Source organism: Perissodus microlepis, chromosome 15 (genome assembly GCF_051167445.1).
Source record: "Perissodus microlepis isolate ML-2025 ecotype Zambia chromosome 15, ASM5116744v1, whole genome shotgun sequence".
Taxonomy (NCBI): domain Eukaryota; kingdom Metazoa; phylum Chordata; class Actinopteri; order Cichliformes; family Cichlidae; genus Perissodus; species Perissodus microlepis.
Genome location: NC_140475.1, coordinates 20,730,617 through 20,750,898, shown reverse-complemented (window position 1 = coordinate 20,750,898; position 20,282 = coordinate 20,730,617). Strand labels below are relative to the sequence as shown.

The window sequence follows — 20,282 nt, the reverse complement described above, 5'->3', positions numbered from 1 at the left end:
GGTTTTATACAAAAAATCTTTTAGATATAAAATGAGATCATTTTAATATTGGTTGGTTGTTTTTCTGTTTCAAGCTTTACTTTTAATGTGCGTATTTAGGTGTTATCTAGTCTTATCTCATATTAAAACGCTGAAAGTGAATTTCATAAAATGTTTTCTAACCACTTTTGAATGAAGTCCATCCATACATACATCTACTTCCGCTTATTCAGGGCAGGGTTGTGTAACAGCCTAAGCAGAGATGCTCAGACCTCCCTCTCCTGGGCCACCTCCTCCAGCTTGTCCAGAGAGATGTAATCTCTCCAGCATGTCTTGGGTCTGCCCCTTCGGCCTCCTCCCGGTGGGACATGCCCAGAACACCTGAGCCAGGAGTCATCCTTTTCAAGTGCCCAAACCACCTCTACTGTCTCCTTTCAATGTGGAGGAGCTGCGGCTCTACTCTGAGCCCCTCCCGGACGAACTCCTCACCCTATCTCTAAGGGAGATGCCAGCCACCCTTCAGAGGAAGATAATTTCCATCTCTTGTATCCGTGATCTTGTTCTTTTGGTCACTACCCACAGCTCATGACCATAGGTGAGGGTTAGGACGTAGATCGACCCGTAAATTGACAGCTTCGCTTTTACGCTCAGCTCTCTCTTCACCACGACGGACCAGTACAGTATACGTATCACTGCAGCCGCTGCATGAATCCGTCTGTCAGTCTTTCACTCCCTTCTCCTGTCAAGTCTGCATCATTATTCTCTTTATTATTGACTATGATACTTTACTTTGCAAATTAACTTGATTTATTTTCAGACAGAACAAAAACATCTCAGTAAACCTCTCACAAACCTCACAAAAACAAGCAATGATGTAAATTAAACTCATCAGAGCTCAGTAAAGTTCATAAGCTAAAAAACAAACAAACACTCAAACACAATAAAAAACACAATAAAATGAGCACATATACTGGCAATACGGCTCAACCTTAATTCTGTTAGAAATAATAATTTAATAATTTAGTCACATCTCCTCTGTATTTGAACAATTTATGTTTCTTTTGTTTATCTAGTTGTTATTATAGAGTCAAACCTGAAGAGCTCTGATAATGTTGTTGCCGCTTCTTTTTGAAGAAAACACTTCCTCTTGACTTCATGACTTCATCAGGAAGCAATTACTTAAGATTAACAACAAGGAACAGGAAGAGTTCAGTTCACTAAATCATCTTATCTGCTCTGTTTTATAAACTAAAATAATCTCTCAGACATCAAAAGTCAAATTTTATTGGGTTTAAGGAGTTTGACCTTTTAACTGTTGAAGAAATACATTTCTCACCTTCACCAAAAAAATCTTTATAATAATGATGTGCCATACACATCATTATTATAAATACACTGTGGGAATGGACACAATAAGCATCTGCTAAATATAAATATAACGTCACTTTGTATAAAAAAATTACACCATGAATTTCATACAAAGAGTGAGATACTCATTTATGAAATGTAGACTTCAGGAAAAAAGAGAACTAAAGACATTTTGCTGAGGAAGTGAAATCTCACTACTGACAGGAAATACAAAAGTTTTAAGTACTCATCAGTTCAGAGACTGTGACAGTCGAGAGTGAGAACAAGAAAGAAGTGAGACAGAGAAGCACGATGGGTGAATTCAGATGGATTCAAATGTTTTTATGTCTGATGCTGATGATTCAGATTACAGGTAAGAATACAGGAAACATTTTAATAGCAGTTAAAATAAATGTTATCAGTATTATTGCCAACACTAACTTTACAGTAAACAAGACAGCTGAGCATGCTCTATTTAGAAATTTATATCTAAAATGATCTTCAGTCTGACTGTAAAAAATTCTTTATTCTAATTTATTTTTCACATTTCTCTTTAATCTTCTCAACAGTATCTCTAAATGAAACATCCATGTTTATGAAAGTTGGAGATGACATCACTCTGCCTTGTCTAAATGTGATAGATGAGCAGAATAACTGTGATGGGACTACATGGATCTTTACTTCAAGAAACAAAACAACAGTAGAGCTGATCACACTTGGACAGATTGGTGAACAAGCCAAAACTAAATCAGACAGACTGAGTGTTACAGTGAACTGTTCTCTGCTTATAAAGAAGCTCAAAGTCGAGGATGTTGGTTTTTATTACTGTCGACAATACAAAGTCAAAGAAACACCATCTAAACACACTCTGGTTCATCAGTCGTTGGTTGATCTCTCTGTTATTACCTGTGAGTATTTACATCAAAATATTTTCATACTGTTCTCAAACATGACAACAATCATAGTTATTAAGATAACTTGACTAATTTGAGCTGTCTTTGTCTCCATCGTTGCCAGTGACTGAACATAAGGACACTGATAAGGTGACGTTAAGCTGCTCTGTGCTGACATATGAACAGTGTCATCACACACTGAAGTGGCTGCTTAGAGGTCAAGATGTGGACAAAGAGAACAAAGAAATAGTGACTTCACAGACTGACTGCTCCACCACTCTGTCTGTTCTGAAGTATAATTATTTATACTCATCAAGGGATAAAATACTCAAGTGTGAGGTGACTGATACTAAATCAGGAAGAGTACAGGTGTTTAGCTCACAGCCCTCAGGTGAGGAAACAGGTGAGATCCTGATCAAATGTTTAAAATGACTAAAATCACCTTAAATATTTATGTGATAGAAAAATGTAACATTTTAAGCAGAAAAAATGTTCTTGTATATAAAACATATAAAGCACACTATGAAACAAATTTTGAACATGTTTTTCCCCTATTTTTTCATTTATTCAGTTGACCCAAAAACAACAACAAAAATGAACAGTAAATCTGAAAGCGACACAACATCAGGAACAACCACAATAACAAAAAGTAGTCCTTCCATAACAGGTTAGATTGTGATGATTAAGCTGACTAAATTCATCAAAAATATCTGTTTGTTTGGAGCTTTAAGAAGACTTTTAAACTTTTGTTTTTAAATATTTATTTTCCATTGTGTTCCATGACATTTACTTACATTAGAGACATCCAAAATAAGCCTCTTATCTTACAGGAAGCAGGAAATGATTGATTTTTGCAGTTCAGTGATTGATTCACTTCTGAATATCTTTGTAGTCATTGGAGATGTGATGTAGTGGAGATGTATTTATGTAGTCAGACAGTTTCTGCCTATAAAGTCACGTCTGAATTTAAACCTTCATGCAGTTCATGGGATTGTTTTTCTCATCAACTCTCACCAAGTTATTGTGCATATATAGCATGTCACTTTAACCGCATTTTGTATGCAATTAAGCTGCATGAAAAGTTTTTCAAACATTTGTAAGAACTTTCATCCAAATATGTTTTTATGTTTCATTATATACTTTTTATTTCAGCTCTTTCATTGTACATCACTGGAGCTGTTGGTTTGGTTATACTGGTAATAACAGCTGTGTTTGTCATCAGATGGAAGAAAAATAAAGGTGAGAACATTTACAGATAAAACTTTTATAGAACAAGAGGGTTTGACAAATGTGGAGTTTTACAGTGAATATTTTTGTCTTTTCAGGAAACAAAACACAGAAGTATGAAAATGCTGTGAGTTTTAATATACATAATTAAGTGTTTGTTCAACTGACATTAAATAAGCAACATGTCAGCTTATCATTGAGGTGCCTTAACCTCGAGCTAAACTAGCTTCACAGAGACAGTTTTCCTCCAGATGTAACTGGACTATGTCTTCTTTTTCAGGGACTGAGTTTGAAGCCCACAGAGACTCAATCAGCTCCTCAAACCATTCAGGACTTGGTGAGATCACACACTACACCCAGAGCAAAGTGTAAACCACTTTGTCTTTAATGTTTTCTCTAAATATAAATGCATAAGAAACATTGGAGCTATAGAAAGGATAAGGAAGTAAGATGATGCAACTGAACAGCAGTTTTAATGCAAAAATAACATTTTGAGACAGTTTACATGGACTGATTCTTATATAGCGCTTTTTTACTCTCCCAGAGTACTCAAAGTGCTCTATACAACATACAACATTCGCACCCATGCATTCTCTAAACTGAGTGCTTCCTAACTACATTCTTACACATTCATACTCCGATGGATACATCAGAGAGCAACTTGGGGTTAGTATCTTGCCCAAAGATACTTGGCATGCAGACTGGAGGAGCCAGGGATCGAACCACCAACCTTACAATCAACAGGTGACCTGCTCTACCTCCTGTAGCTCAAGAGGTAGAGCACCACAATATGCCACCTCATATGACTTTGAAGCTAGTTAAAGAGTTTTGAAGTGTTCAGCAGATGAAGAGTTGTTATTATTACGTGACACAGCATCACACATATTAGTGAGGTGACAGCATGTTCTGCTGTTTTTTTTTCATTGTGTAGGTGGAGCCTGAAGTTTCCTATGCCACCATCAGCTACACCAAGAATAGCAACAGTAAAACCCGGGTAAGCTGGCAAAGACTGTCTAATATGGTTAATGTTGAGTATGTGCAGAGGAAGAAGCTATTACATTTTTGATAGGCTTCAGATTACTTTCATCAAAATTGCAAAATAAGGCACTGAGGACTTCAACGTTATTAATTTATTCATGTTAGTTTATGTATCATACAAATTCCTTTTGTTTTTCAGGTTCATCGTGATGGTGAAGGCGATGCTGTGACCTACAGCATGGTGAATGCTCCATCCTCTGCATCCACTGCTGATCCCAGCAACCTCTATTCTACTGTCAATGTTGCAATCACATAGCTCACGCAGTTGGAGAAAGGACTCGTATTTAATGAAGCAGTCGAAAAAAGGACTCGTATTTAATGAAAAGGACATTTTGGTTTTGACTTGAGGCAGTGTGATAGCAACATGCTAATTAAGTTATTGCTGTTGTTAGCTAGATTGCTTCACAAGGTTGTCTTAATGTTGTTTTCATGGACGTTGAGCTTAATGTTTCCAAGAGATTTAATAAAATGCTGGTTATTGGAAGAGTGCCGAGCTGAAACCCCCACAGGCAACCCGTGCCCCCCCCAAACCAAAGAAACATCAACACCTAAATTAAAAAAATTATCGTTTTTTACAATATGTTTATGAAAATACAGTTGGTTTCGTTGCTACTTTTACATGACTATGAACTGCTCAGAATCTCTAAAAGACGGCTGGGTGAACAGAGAACACAATCATTACACCAGTTATTCATGTTTATGTTTCCTTTTTTAGGTTAGCACAAAACTGTGTAAATAAATGTCTCTTTCTCTCTTTGTCTCTCAAGACATTGTAAACATTTCATTGTATAAAGCTGAACCAGTATTTTTCCATAACTTAAAGCAAGTATCAATATCTACATGTATCCAAAAAAGCATTCAGTTCTCTGTAACTAAAATAGCAATAAAATAAAGATCTGTCTCTGTTCTGTAACCCATTTGCTTTCTTTATGGACGTATTTTGTGCTACTAAGGTCTTACTTCATTACATTGATTAGCCAAAACATTTAAACCACATTTGTAATATAGTGTAGGTTTGCTTTGTGCCTCCAAAATAGCTCTGAAATACAAGAGCATGAATATGAACATCTAAGGCTTTTCTTGGCGTTTGTGGGACCAGAATGAGCATTTGAGCTGTCAGAGCTTTAGCAGCACAAATGTTCAGTCAGGCTGGGAAATTGGAGTGACAATTTATAAATGCATCAAAAAAACAACAACAACTCAAATCAAGTAAATAACCAGATCTGCTGAAAATCGAATGTTCTGATCGCACAACAGCTTAATGCAGACTGTATCAATATGTCTTTTGTGATTGCAGAAAAAAATCCAATTTTTGTTTTAGTTATGTCTCTAAAGACACAGATGCAGCTATATTTTAAAGATATTATTATGTTAAAAATGCTTCATATGTCTATGTTAATTTTTCATTTGAAACTGACATTATTATTTTTTTATTTAAGGGAACAAAACGGTTTTATAAAATAACATCAGGTATCAAAAGATTGTGTTTCTGATATCTGTTGTTTACTAACAACTGTAGATCTGTCTGTCAGTCTTCTGCCCACTGTCCTCCACTAAATTCCTCCACTTGGCAGCAACTTGTCCCTGACCTGGAGTGGGCACTCCACCCTTGTCCAGTGGAGAGCCACGGTCTCGGACTTAGAGTTGCTAAATCTCATTCCGGCCACTTCACACTTCATCATCTGCAAAAAGCAGAGATGAGATTCTGAGGCCACCAAAGTGGAAGCCTCAAATCAGTCAGGACTCGGTGAGATCCCACATGACTACACCCTGACCAGAGTTAAAACCACTTATTCTTTTATGTGTTTTCTAAATATAAATGTATGTGACTCATTGTGAGAGAGTGCAAATGATAGAGCATATACTGTACTTTATAAAATAGTGGAACAGACATTGGGTGTCGAAATCTTACGTCACAGGTCAAAACACGTCATGATTTTCCACACATTTCTTTACAATCTAAAGATTGTGACACTTTCTGAATCACCACACCAACTACATATGCGACTGGCTTGATCATTTAGTGATATAAAAAATGCATTTACTAAAGGGCACATAGCTCCAACAGAGGCATTAATGAAGAAAAAATATAATTCAACTGCATCTTACACAGCATTAGAAAAAAGAAACATCTGAGTGGCAGAACAAGCCTCCCAAACACAAGAGAAACAGTGATGTTAACTAATTTACACAGTAGTATATTAGTAGTAGTATTCTAAAAAGCTAAATCAATACAAAAATGTAATTAAATAAAGGCAATAAAATGTGCACATTTATCAAACATGGTGTATAGCTTAGTCTTAACTCTGTCGGAGATAACTTAGAGTGTTAACCATTTATGCTTTTGATATTGTCTGGTTGTTATTATAGAGTCACACCACCAGAGCTCTGATGCTTTTGCTGCCACATTCTGATGAAAATACCTCAACTTGGCCTCATCAGAAAGACATTTCTAAAGATTAACAAGGATAATAACTCTAGATAATGATCATGTATAGCTAATATTAAGTAATGGCATTAAACTATCTGAACAAATCATCTCTAGGTGGGTGTTAACAAAAACTTAACTTCCTCGATAGAGACTGTTTTCTTCCAGATGTAACAGGACTCTTCCTGTTATTCATGGACCGAGTTTAAACCCTACAAACGAGGACATGGTGAAATCACACACTGCACCCAGAAATCAAACCACTTCTTCTTTTATATGTTTTCTAAATATGAACGCATGAGACTCACAAAACATACAGATGTTAGATGATGCATCTGGATAACAGTGGGACAGACCATGAGTTGTAAAACCTCAGTTCAGAGGTCAAGCACTGTTTAGGAGACTTTCATACCAGTAATTTAAAGTGTTCACTGTATGAAGAGATGTTATTGCTACATGACAGTGTCACATGTTACTGATGAGTCACAATGCTCTTGCCTACTCTGTGTAGGTGGATCCTGAAGTTTTGCGCCATCCGCTACACCAACCTCAGCTCCTCCCACTAGTCTCATTTGCTCTATATATATATACCCGTTGTCCAGTTCTACTATTTAACAGGTTGTTGTTTGTAAGTGCTTCTTTGTCAGTTTCACATTTATCAATAACATACCTAAAGACAGTCTGAGTATATCTGGGCCGTCCCTCCTGCTCTCCTCACACGGCTGTAAAAGAACACAATAGATTGTTTAAACTATTAAACAGGTTTTATACTGTCATATTTTCCCTCTTATACTGAACATATAAGTCATTGGTTGTTCATAATTTCCTTTTCTTCTTTTTGTTGTTCAATCTAAATAAAGAAAAAAAAAGAACAAAAATTGCACAAGTTATGATGAATTAGTGGCACTTCACTATTCCAAGGAAACAAGTTTAAAGAGTCAACAGTTCAGAGGGTGTGACAGTCGAGATCGAGAACAAGAAAGAAGTGAGACAGAGAAGCACGATGGATGAATTCAGATGGATTCAAACATTTTCATGTCTGATGCTGATGATTCAGATTACAGGTAAAAAGACAGGAAACATTTTAAACAGAAGTAAAACTAAGGTTTGACTCTAGTGATCAAACCTTACTAATAAGGTTTGATCACTAGAATAATCATTAACCTTTACAGGTTAGCGATTATTACAATGAATAACCTTTACAGCAAATAAGAGAGCTGAGCATGCTCTGTTGTTTTAGAGGAGCATGGGACATATTTATAAACTTGTGTCTGAAATGATCTTCACTCTGACTGTAAAAACTTCTGTATTCTAATTTATTTTTTATATTTCTCTTCAATCTTCTCAACAGTATCTGTAAATGAAACATCGATTTTTATGAAAGTTGGAGATGACGTCACTCTGCTTTGTCTAAATGTGATAGATGAGCAGAATAACTGTGATGGGACTACGTGGACGTTTGCTTCAACAAACAAACCATCAACAGTAGAGCTGATCACACTTGGACAGATTGCTGAAGAAGCCAAAACTCAATCAGACAGACTGAGTGTTACAGCGAACTGTTCTCTGCTTATAAAGAAGCTCAGAGTTGAGGATATTGGTCTTTATTATTGTCAACAATACAAAGTCAAAGAAACACCATCTCAACACACTCTGGTTCATCAGTCTTTTGTTCATGTCGCTGTTATTACCTGTGAGTATTTACATCAAAATGTTTTCAGCTCAAACTGTCTTAATAGCGTTGATTAGGATAATTTTTTCTGATTTACTCTGTTTTTCTCTCCTTATAGTTCTTTTTTTTTTTCTATTTTTCTCTCATTATATTCACCAGTGACTGAACATAAGAACATTGATAAGGGGACGCTAAACTGCTCTGTGCTGACACATGGAGAGTGTCATCAGACAGTGATGTGGCAAATTAAAGGTAAAGATGTGGACAAAAATAACAACCAAACAGTGACTTCACACACTGTTTGCTCCACCACGGTGTCCATTCCAGAGTCACACTTTCTTTACTCATCAAGATATAACATACTGGCATGTGAAGTGACTGACACTAAAACAGGAAAAGTGCAGCTGTTTACCTTCACTTCTCAGCCCACAGGTGAAGAAACAGGTGAGTTTATGATCAACTGTTTAACCTCCTAAGACCCGAACTCATTCACGGCATGCATTTTTAATTTCTCTTTGATATTTGGGCATATTGGGACCTGATGAATGTAAAAACAAAGAATTACCAGATTTTTTTTTTTTTTTAACCTAATTTTTGTTTCTAGGAACATAAGAGCCACATATGAGGATTTGTTTAAAATTTTGATAGAACAGTAGCAGTATAATGTCCTCGTAAGTGGATATCAGGCCCTTGTAGAGCAAAATTGAGTATTTTGGTCTAAATAACCCAAAATGTGGTGTCCACATATGTGGATGCCAGGTCCTAGGAGGTTAAGGTGAATAAAATCACATAAACATATATTTGACTGATTTTAAGTTTCTTTTTACCACAATGTTTTTTTTTTCTTATATTTATAACACAAAAACGTTTAGTTGTGTCTTTTTTTTTTAATTATATTATACATTTATTCAGGTGACACAAAATCAACAAAGACACCATCCAGAAAAACTGAAAGCAACACAAATTCAGAAACAACCACAACAATAATAATTCACAAGGTAGTCACCCATAAATATATTCTTTTATCATCATCAGTAATCCTTTTTATTCATTATTTTTCTGACACTTAATAATTTAGATTAAAATGTGCCAGACTTGATAAATGAAGAACCTAAACAAGCACTACATGAGGAGAAAAACTGAAAAAAATGTTTCATGAGGTGTAAAAACGTATTATGCAATCACAAACTTTAGATGTTTTTAAGTGCTTGACATTTATCAACAAAAACAATAGCATCTGAATATTTTAAAATGCTTTCAAGGGGTTAAGTAAACATTTGGATCTTTAAAAAGACCGAATTTAAAAGAAACAGAAAACTTTAAACAAATTATTTAATGTTAAGAAATAGAGAGATATTTTTAATGTGTATCTGCTCATTAGATTGTTTTATGTACTTTAATAATGAAGGCTTGTAGAGCAAGGCCACTTTTGACTCACAAACTAAGTGCTCAGCCAGACTGAAAAACAGGAAGTTTTAGTGCACAGGCATATTAATAGATAAGACACAGAAAAGAGGAACTTTGCCATATAAGCAATGTTTGAAACTGTGTGACGTGCAAAGTACAGAAATAACACCATATAAGACATATGTGGAGCTAAAAATGTTAGAGATCCTGCAACTGGCGTTTGGGCTGTGCAGGGGTCTCTCTCTTCCAGAAGATGATTGAATAAAAAGAAATATAAATGTTTTAACACACTATGAGTCGGTTTTCTCTGTTCTATCACGGGGACAAAAGAATCGGGGTTAATATTTAATAAGTTGACATTTTTATTCTTTTTTTCAGATTTTTCTGTATCTTTGAGGTCCATTATTGTCTCTGTGGGGTTAGCAGCAACTTTAATAACTGCTGTGTCAGTCAACATATGGACAAGAACTAAAGGCAAATTTAATAATGAGAACTTTGAATGATTTAGAAATTTTATTTTAGACTGAAATTGACTTCCTTTTCTCATTTTAGGGAACACGACCAAGATGGATAAAACAGTAAGTAAAAAAAAACATAGTAATCCAACAAGTTAAAAGTCCTAAAGGTTGTTTTCTGACATTTGTTATTTACTAATAGCTGTAGTTCATGATGTTCATGAGATTATTATAAATTTCTTGAGTTAAATGTGGTTCAGCAGAGGATTCATAAGTTGTGTTTCCTTATATTTAAAACTAGAGGGTTGTTGGTTAGAACTCCAGTGAATCTGCATGTGAGAGTTCATTTTGGGAAAGTTATTGATGCTCTCTTCTCCTTATAAATTTTTACTAAAGCTATATTTATCTCAAAGCTGTGGTAGAATAGTTAAGCTGGACCCAACAGCTGACACACTTAAAGCAGACCGGCAGGTGGCAGAGCAAAAGAAGTTAAAATAGATATGACAACTAAACAAACACGGCTGCACAGCGGTAACAAAAACTCAAAAACACAGACACAAATGAGACATGACAAACTAACCTTCAAAATAAAACAAGAAGTAACCTGATGAAAAGCCAACTGAAAATAAGACATGCAGACAGACAAATAAAAAACTAGAGACAATTCAGAAGCTATTAAAATGCACTTGTCTTAACTCACATTACGAAATGTTTTATTTTGTTTGTTTGTGTCCCACAGATACATTATGATCAAGATGAAGATGATGTTACAATTAACTATGAAAACATCGGGGTTTCTGCTGCTTCAGTCAGATTCAACTGATCAACTTGGCTTTTATATTACCAGTATCATCTCATCCAGTTTTATAGATTAAATAGTATAAAATAGAGAAGTTTATTTGATGTAAGTCGTTCCCATTAAGTTGATTCGGCTCATCTGCGTGTTTTGTTTTCAGTGGGTGAAATGTGTCATCATTCATCCAAGTGACTTCTTTACTCTTCTTCAATCACACTCGGATATTTGACGAAACATGTTCCCCTCAAACCGCTATGATCTGATTGAGCACGTATCAAGACCATATACATAGTTGTTTTGTGTTTCAATATTCTGATTATGGATTTATATTCAGGTCTTGAACTTGTATGAGTTTTATTACATCCTGTTCATCCTGTTCAGACCTTCACTCACATCTTTGATTGAATAGACTTAGAAGAAGAGGAGTCGAGGATGTACAAACCGAGAAATAGGTAGCCAATAAACAAGTTTCCCAATTAACTCTCTTCTATGTATACCTATTCTCTAGTTCCACTCTAAACCTATCTACCCATTTGACCTACTTGACCACAGTTTCTCTTTTACATTCGTTAATAAACCACATAAAGACTGTTTCTGTGCACGTGGATCTTTTTTATGCTCTCCTTATATATTTGTGACACTATACTTCATGGTTCTGTAAATTACTGAAATAAAACAAGCTGAGACTTGAGGTGAGAGAACAGGAAGTTGTGTGGTGAGAGAGGCTGACAGAGAGACTAGCAGCTGGAGGTGGTTAAAGTACAGACATTCCTTACTTAAATCAAAGTGCAGATACATGTGAACATCCTGGCAAATGTTGAAGTACTGACTCAACTTCTTTTAATCAAGTTAAATGGAAAAGGTGCAGCATTTTAAATGTACTCAGTAAACAGTAGCTGAAAAGTAGTTTGCTTACATTTCTACCAGCTATAATAAAATAATAATAGAAACGGGAATACAGTTAAAGGGAAAAATGAGGACAGCCATTTGGTTGAAGTGGGATTTGGCATATTGGGAAAATCTAGTACTAGTTGTAGAGGCTCAGTGTGAGGTAAAAGAATGACTCACAACTCCAGTAATTTTCTTTGTATAGGCTATTTATCCTGCACTAAACTGCTGATTGTTTTCACGCAACCTTTAAATAAAAGTTAGTTTAACTCACTTTACATTTAAATATAACCATTGTTCTTTCTTTCCTTTCCAGTCTTTCTTACATCTTTCTCCATCTCTAAGTGAAGTGCTCTCTCATTCAGGGAAATACAGCAGCTGTACCTTATCATTTCTCTTTACGGTAATTTCCCTTTATTTGAAATATCTTCATGAATTTCCCTTATATGGGTACATTATGAGCAAACCCACTCCAGGTTTACCACAGAAAACTGTCACAGGGCCACAAAGGTTAAAAGCGATGTGGGGCGTGCATGGCCTAACCTTCAGTGTGGGGGGGAGGGAATTTTGTGGGTTAGGCAGCTTTTGGAGCGCCAAGGGGAAAAACTACTGGGGGCCTGTTTTAGTCCACTGACCCGGGGCCAACGTGGGGTGTAGGTTTGCATCTCCCAACCTACCCCACAGGGCACAGTTTCATTCTGTTTGAAGATTGTTAGAGATAATTTACTGATATGATCAGTGCTAACCATGGTTTCTTTTTACGGTCTCGCACCTCTAGAGCTTTGCTGCTGTTGTAACCACATTCACACCAATTCCTCGTCCCTTCTCTGAAATAAAGTACCTCAGATTAACAATAAAGAATACACGAGTCTCAGACCACTAAAATAATTTACCTTGGTTTTACCTTGGTTAAAAGAGGACCCAAATGCAGGACTTCTGAATAAAGACAGTGCATTTATTTACAATGAAAAAAGACCAAAAAGCAGTGGCAACAATCCACAGTGTGTGTGTTCTTCACGCACCCCTGCCCAATTCCTGTGCGGTGATTGTCCTCTAAGGTCCGTGGTGTTTCTCCTCCTCGGTGATATGTACATTAGTGTTCTGATCCCTCCACATGTTTCTGCAATTCTCCTGGAAACAAGAGATGCAGCAGTGAGTACATTCCCATCCACCGGCCGACAAAAACACCTTCACCATTCAGACAGGAGAGTCACTGAAAAACACGATCATATGAGCTGGAGAACTAACTGTGTTCTTAGTGTAACACGTACGCCACTGCTGTCACACACACAAATGTGTACAAAGGGAAACAAAGGACCAGGAGCATATTACGCCAACAAACAACCATAAACGATCCAGAAAGACAAATAGAAGTCATAATATTCAATACACCCAAAAATAACACATGAGCACTGGGCCCCCAGACCCAGGCCCATGACATCTTCAGCTCTGTGTTCTTTGTGCTTTCTAAAATAAACAGAAAGAGGGACTGCATTATCACAAATATTTATCTTAACTTACAATCTTCACACATTCATCTTGTTCAGTCTTCTCTGCAGGGTGTCAATTATGTCATTGTCACAAATACACTCTGGCAATGTACACAATGAGTATCTGCTAAATGTTAATATAATTTATCTTTATAATAATTTCACTTTATGAAAAACACCATGAATTTCAGAGATGTAAAAAGCTGATATAGTCCATCTATAAAACATAACATCAAAAGAAAATATAAACTAAATATTGCTAAGGGCTGCGGTCAGGAAGTGTCAGTAATGACAGGAAGTACAAACAGTCTTAAAGATGCATCAGTTCAGAGACGGTGACAGCTGAGATCGAGAACAAGAAAGAAGCGAGACAGAGAAGCACGATGGATGATTTCAGATGGATTCAAATGTTTTTATGTCTGATGCTGATGATTCAGATTGCAGGTAAGAATACAGGAAACATTTAAATAGCAGTCAAACTAAATATTATCTATATTATTACAATATCAAAATTTTATCATAAACCTTTACCTAAAATGATCTTCACTCTGAAAAGTGCTATATTCTAATCTATTTTTGATTTTTCTCTTCAATTTTTCCAATAGTATCAGAAAATGATACCTCAATTTTTATGAAAGTTGGAGATGACGTCACTCTGCCTTGTCTAAATGTGATAGATCAGCAGAATAACTGTGGTGGCACCACTTGGGTCTTTGGTTCAAGAAACAAAACAACAGCAGAGCTGATCACACTTGGACGGATTGGCGAAAAAGCCGAAACTAAATCAGACAGACTGAATGTTACAGCGAACTGTTCTCTGGTTCTAAAGAACGTCACAGTTGAGGATGTTGGTCTTTATTACTGTATACAATACAAATCAGAAGAAGCACAAGTTGAGGATGCTCGGGAACGTGAGTCACTGGTTGTTCTCTCTGTCATTACTGGTAAGTATTTACATCAAAATATTTTTTCAACTTAAACTATTTTTAGAATATTAAACAGATTTATTATATTAGACAGATTTAACACTGTTTGTGAAACTGGATTTAAGAAATACGTGTTTTAGTTGGTTAAAGCTTTTAGAACATGTTCAGCGACATCTTGTGCCAGTACAGAAGCTGATGTCACCTGGTTGGTTGCTCCAAATTCATTTTTGTTAGCTAACTAGTAACAGGACCAGTAACTCGGTGTAAAACAAGGACACTAAAATTGAAAAGCAGTCTAAGGTGATCACTGTTGCGCTGCCCTGGCAGCAACACGTCCACTCAATTAGTCTCTTTAGCAGTAAGTGCTTTTTTGTTGTTTGGCTAGCTGCAGTGAAATGGGAAAATCCACGCGTTAGCTGTAATGTGTGTAGAAGAGCCTGTTTGAGTCAGGTGACAGGTGTTTAACCGGACTGACAAGCTGAAATCAGAAACTTTGACTGACCACCACAATCAGTTTGTGTCACAAAATGCAATCAGGACTATTTTATGCAATAAAATTGTGTTTATTTTCCCAAGCACACCCAAACAGGTACGATATTATATGCAGCATCACAGTCCAAACGTAACTAGGTTTATTACATTTATTGCACTGGCACAAAATGGTGCTAAACTAAACTAAAATGTTCTAAACACTTAAAATTTAAACATGCTTTTCTTAAATCCAGCTTCACAGACACTGTTAAATCTGTGTCAGTTTCTGAGAGTAGGTCTCCATAGTGTAAATTGGCCTTTAGACATGTAGAGTACATGTTATCAAAATAACATGACTAATTTGTGCTGTTTTTGTCACAAATTATGTTTGACAGTAACTGAACATGAGGACACGGATCAGGTCATTTTAACCTGCTCTGTGTCGACATCTGAAGAGTGTCATCACACAGGGAAGTGGCGGATTAAGGGTCAATATGTAGACAAAGACAACAAACAAACAGTGATTGCACAAACTGACTGCTCCACCACTCTGTCCTTTCTGGAGTCTCACAATATTTACCCATCAAGATATAACATAGTGTGTGAAGTAACGGATACTGACACAGGAAAAATGCAGCAGTTCACCTTCAGGCATCAGCTCTTGGCAGTTGAGGAAACAGGTAACATCATGATAAACTGTTTACTACTAAAATCATCAAACACATTGCTTATTTAGATCTTTATTTTTGTTTTTTTGTCTTTGATGTTTTTCAAGGTGGCACAAAAGTAACAAAAACCAAGTACAATATATGTACAATATATATGTCATGTCCAAACGATAGAACTGAACAAAGGTGTACAACGAAGGCAAAACAGCTGTTGTACAAGCATCTCTCCTTTTAAAAAGGCCCTTGAGGCTGATATTCTCCTGGTGGAATTTGCTTTTATAACCTGTGGGAAAGCAAAATCTGGTGCTCTAGGCCAGTGAGATAACCTTCATAATCTAGTGAATGAGCCTCTATTTAAACAGGGCTCTAGATTAACAAAGCAGGGAAGCAACTGGTTGCATAAACATGCATTCTAAGTATGGTGAGTGTTGTTATATAGTAAATAGGCTTGACACAGAGGACTCCATCTTCAGCTTCTAAGATGTGAAGGGAGGGTCGCAAAAACTCAGAGGCTAACCTGAGAGAGCAGGTCCCTGCAGAGAGGAAGCTGCCAGGGGCTTGCTGCCAACAGACTGATTATCTCTGTATACCACTGCTTTGCTGGTCACTGAGGGGCCACTGCAATCAGAGAAAGGTCCTGCAGCTCTATCTGCAACTGGTGTAATCATTTCCACTTAGAGAAAGGCATAAAGGAGCATGCTTGGCAATGCTTGCAGAGAAAGGTGAACAGCTAGCTGATTGACGTGCAGCACTTTAGGTGAGGCATTGTTATCCCAGTGTATCTGTGGTAAAAGGCATCCGCTGCCTGACTTGTAATGATACACGAAGCATTTGACCTGTAGGCTTAGGATTTGCAGTTGTTTCAGAACAATATGCATTCTTTGTTAACTGTAATACTGGAACGTACATTCACACAGCCACTCAAGGCCATCTCCTCTCAATCTCACTGCTAGGAGGATTGAGGCTTCTTTCTCTTGGGGGCAGGTCCCTCTGGAGGCCTGTAGTTGGACCTTCGCTCCAAGCCGCCTCGTGTGGAACTGTATCCGTAGGCTGTGGCCTCACTGGTGGTGCCCCCATTGTAGCAGTGGGTGCGTTGTCTTGGCAATAGGCAAAGAAATGGCGGGCCTGGGAGAGCTAGCTGCATATCATGTCTGAGGATGGTGTTACGCATTGTCTGGTCCTTCCTCAGCTCAAATTTAGCCTGGACAACTTCAAGAAACTGCCAAAGTAATCCACAAGCAGATACTACCTAATAGCTAGCTAACTGCATGCGACATCCAGTAGTTACTTCTCACCTTCAGACTGAGACAAATATGGGTCCATAGACTTGGTACCTTACTTTAAAGTAAAGGAATTTAAAAATAACCGAAAACTGTTCCCAAATTATTTTAATAAATATAAGTTTTCATTCTTTTTACAGATTTTTCTGTATCTTCGAGGTTCATTATTGTCTCTGTGGGCTTAGCAGCACTTTCAATAGCTGCTGTGACAGTCAACACATGGACAAGAACTAAAGGTAAATTTAATTTAATCATGTAAAGTTAAAGATTTAGAATTTTCACTTGTAACTGAAATTGACTTTCTTCTCTCATTTTAGGGAACAAAACACAGATGGATAAAGTTGCCGTAAGTGCATAACTCAGTAATGCAGTATAAAAGCTGAAAAACCTGAATGTTGAGTTTCTAATGTTTGATATACTTGATATCACTGCAAGTGATTATGCTGAGATTACTTTAGATTTCTTGTACTAAATGTTGATTCAGCAGAGGACTGAGGTTCAGAAGTTTAAAACGCAAAAGGTGCGGGTTTTTACCCAGCAAGCTACACACAAAACTAACCTTCAAAATAAAACACAAATTAACCGGATGAAAAAAAAAAGAAAATAACAGAATCACAAAGACAAACAGTGAGATACAGATTAGGCAAACAAGGAACAGAACTTTAAAACAGGAAGAGGAAACTAACAATTACAACTTAAACCAGAGATAATTACAAAACCATTATTACAAGATTATTTGTCTTAATCTCACATCTTATGCATTTTATTTTATTGTATTTTATTTGGTTATTTTCTGCAGGTGCATTTTAATAAAGAAGAGGATTATGTTTCAATAAAATAATAAGCATCCAAATCTCTGCTGTTTCTATCAGATTGTGCTGATCGACATCATCTCAACAGAAAAACTGCTGTTACATTATCAGTATCATCTCATCTTGCTTTATAGGTCACATCCTTAACCCTATAATGCCATTTGCATCATATTTGCTACATGAGTTTCTGAGACCGCTATCTCATCAACATGATCAATACTTGCCATAATTTCAAAATGTAATGAACAAAACTATGTTTTTTTTTGTTTGTTTTTTTTGACGAGTTGGCTGTTACAGGGTTAAAACAAGTAATAAGGTTATTTTAATATGAACAACTGGCTGTGTGTTACAAACTATTTTCCTTTCAGTTTGACTGAAGACATATTTAACTAGAAAAATTTGCATTTCCTGCGAAAATGCAGTGTGGATGCTTTAAAGCTGAAGCTGCCTGCAAAAACTAGCTGAAAAAGCTGAAAAGTTGCAGAAATTGTAAAAACTTTGCAGAAGCAAAGGAACTTTGCTAAAATGGAATAACTTAGCAGAACTGCAATATCTTAGAGGAAACATAATACTTGGCAGAAATGCAATAGCATAGCAGAACTTAGCAGAAATATTGTAACTTACCAGAAGCATGATAACTTCTCAAAAATACAAGAATTTAGGAGAAATAGTATAAGATAACAGAAAGAATATATTTAGCCAAAAATACTTAAACATTATGGAAACACTATGATTTAGAAAAATAGTACAACATAGCAGAAATACTGTGATTTACCAGAGACACTGTGATGAACTATGAATATTGTCATTTTAAATTAATACTATGTTTTAGCACAAATACTATAATTTGACAGAAATACTATCATTTGGCAGAAATACTATGTTTCAGCACAAATACTCTGGTTTAGCACAAATATTATAACATAGCATAAATACAATTATATAGCAGAAATTCTATATTTAGAAAGAAAAATATAATATAGTAGAAATACTATGATTTAGCAGAAATACTGTAATCAGCACATATACTGTAACATGACAGAAATTCCTCCACTTAGTAGTAATACTATAACATAACACAAATGTTATGATATAGTAGTAATACTATAACATAACACAAATGTTATGATTTGGCACAAAAACCATGATTTGGCAAAAATACTATGATTTAGCAGAAATACTATGATTGAGCAGAAGTACTAAGATGTAGTAAAAGTACTTTGATTTAAGAGAAATACAATTATGGAGGAGTAATACTTTAAAATGGGAGAAATATTGATACACACACACATACACAGAGCCTAAAGGGAAGAGTATTTGTGCCATGGAGTGTTAACAAGAATGTGAGGTCCATATTAGAAAAGCTGGTAAAATCATAAAAGTTTGCAGAATTGTAATAAATGATCAATATGAATTACTGGTCTGTGATAGTGTATTAATTTGTGGGGAAAAAAACATGTGGACAAAGGTGGGATTGAACGTCGTGTAACTCGTGTAAATAAACACCAACTGTAGTTCTAAAAAAAAAAAAGCCATGAACATCATCAGACAGCATGAAAAAAGCACCTGATGTCTGTGGTGTTAATATAGAAACGCACAGCAGTCACACTGATGTGAATCAAACCTGGTTAGCACTATAACTTTTCCCAGCTTTATGGCATAAAATTTACATCCTTTTGAAAAGCTCCACCAAAAAATAAAATTTAATTTAAAGAAAAGAATATAGTCAAGATAAGTACTGTGGCTCAGCATAACTGGAGATGACTCAGTTAGATCATCAGCGTGTTAACTATTCTTGTTTAGGGTGTTCATATGGTCATTTTCAAAAGCTCAAATGTGCAGGCCTCTACTGCTGTCGTAAGACACATCCCCTTTAGGTCACAGTAATAAGTCTTTCTGTTCTTTTCTACTTCATTTTATTATTCTAATATAAGGTAGTAACAGAAAGAGGAACTGTTGATATTTATTTTGACTGACAGTTTTCACACATTCAACTTCATCGGTCATCTTATTTTTGAAGACGTCAAACACGTTATTGCCACAAACACACAGCAGGAAATGAAACAATGTTCACCTTTCTTTATCTGATAAATGGATTAACAAGAAACTAAAAACATAGTAATAATAATAACAATAAATAAGATTATTTTTTACCAAGGGTTCAACATAAGGGCAATGATACGATGATTTCAAGCTGGTTTATCTTGAGCTATATAAAGAGTGTCCTTAGACTGTGATGAGAAATGAGTGACTGTTTATTTATACTCTCCAGCATGTCACTTATTCAAGTGTGAAATGACTATAACTAACACAGGAAGTGCCACTGTCTACCTTCACCCCTCAGCCCACACATGAAGAGGCAGGTGAGATCATGAAGAAGATTAAAAAAAACAGATGAAAAATATTAAAACATTTTTGTTTGTGTTATTTTGTTTATTAAGATAAAACAAAAACAAAACAGAAAAACAGAAAAAGCACACTTACAAGGCACACAGTTACCTGTTA

The 20,282-nt window shown here is 36.0% G+C and overlaps 3 protein-coding genes across 4 annotated transcripts; all 3 read left to right on the top strand.

Annotated features, from left to right (window-relative positions):
• Positions 1–1,605: 1,605 nt before the first annotated feature.
• LOC146372107 (uncharacterized) lies at positions 1,606–5,401 on the top strand. Of its 2 annotated transcripts, none has more exons than XM_084952722.1 (9): positions 1,606–1,699; positions 1,896–2,234; positions 2,344–2,610; positions 2,791–2,886; positions 3,372–3,458; positions 3,545–3,573; positions 3,727–3,783; positions 4,378–4,440; positions 4,624–5,401. In XM_084952722.1, exons 1-9 carry the CDS (start codon positions 1,639–1,641, stop codon positions 4,738–4,740), a joined length of 1,116 nt encoding a protein of 371 aa, XP_084808848.1. In that variant the 5' UTR covers positions 1,606–1,638; the 3' UTR covers positions 4,741–5,401. The 2 variants fall into 2 exon arrangements, with proteins under 2 accessions (XP_084808848.1, XP_084808847.1); XM_084952721.1 differs by having other exon boundaries at positions 2,344–2,622.
• Positions 5,402–7,915: 2,514 nt separating this feature from the next.
• LOC146372106 (uncharacterized) lies at positions 7,916–11,807 on the top strand. Its single transcript, XM_084952730.1, has 7 exons — positions 7,916–7,976; positions 8,264–8,605; positions 8,744–9,028; positions 9,497–9,562; positions 10,352–10,465; positions 10,544–10,569; positions 11,186–11,807. The coding sequence occupies exons 1-7, from the start codon at positions 7,916–7,918 to the stop codon at positions 11,267–11,269; spliced, it is 978 nt and encodes a 325-aa protein (XP_084808856.1). The 3' UTR covers positions 11,270–11,807.
• Positions 11,808–13,988: 2,181 nt separating this feature from the next.
• On the top strand, positions 13,989–17,323 carry LOC146372105 (uncharacterized). Its single transcript, XM_084953416.1, has 5 exons — positions 13,989–14,064; positions 14,226–14,564; positions 15,413–15,697; positions 17,106–17,201; positions 17,283–17,323. Exons 1-5 carry the CDS (start codon positions 14,004–14,006, stop codon positions 17,321–17,323), a joined length of 822 nt encoding a protein of 273 aa, XP_084809542.1. The 5' UTR covers positions 13,989–14,003.
• The last annotated feature ends 2,959 nt before the right edge of the window (positions 17,324–20,282 follow it).

What these genes read in the sequence shown, in the direction of transcription:
- LOC146372107 (XM_084952721.1), top strand. Translation starts at nt 1,639, where the DNA reads ATGGGTGAATTCAGATGGATTCAAATGTTTTTATGTCTGATGCTGATG. An exon ending in TGATCTCTCTGTTATTACCT is followed by an intron (nt 2,235 to 2,343) that starts GTGAGTATTTAC and finishes CATCGTTGCCAG; the next exon opens with TGACTGAACATAAGGACACT. An exon ending in CAGATGGAAGAAAAATAAAG is followed by an intron (nt 3,459 to 3,544) that starts GTGAGAACATTT and finishes TTGTCTTTTCAG; the next exon opens with GAAACAAAACACAGAAGTAT.
- LOC146372106 (XM_084952730.1), top strand. Translation starts at nt 7,916, where the DNA reads ATGGATGAATTCAGATGGATTCAAACATTTTCATGTCTGATGCTGATG. An exon ending in CATATGGACAAGAACTAAAG is followed by an intron (nt 10,466 to 10,543) that starts GCAAATTTAATA and finishes TTCTCATTTTAG; the next exon opens with GGAACACGACCAAGATGGAT. An exon ending in CGACCAAGATGGATAAAACA is followed by an intron (nt 10,570 to 11,185) that starts GTAAGTAAAAAA and finishes TGTGTCCCACAG; the next exon opens with ATACATTATGATCAAGATGA.
- LOC146372105 (XM_084953416.1), top strand. Translation starts at nt 14,004, where the DNA reads ATGGATGATTTCAGATGGATTCAAATGTTTTTATGTCTGATGCTGATG. An exon ending in CTTGGCAGTTGAGGAAACAG is followed by an intron (nt 15,698 to 17,105) that starts GTAACATCATGA and finishes TTCTTTTTACAG; the next exon opens with ATTTTTCTGTATCTTCGAGG. An exon ending in CACATGGACAAGAACTAAAG is followed by an intron (nt 17,202 to 17,282) that starts GTAAATTTAATT and finishes CTCTCATTTTAG; the next exon opens with GGAACAAAACACAGATGGAT.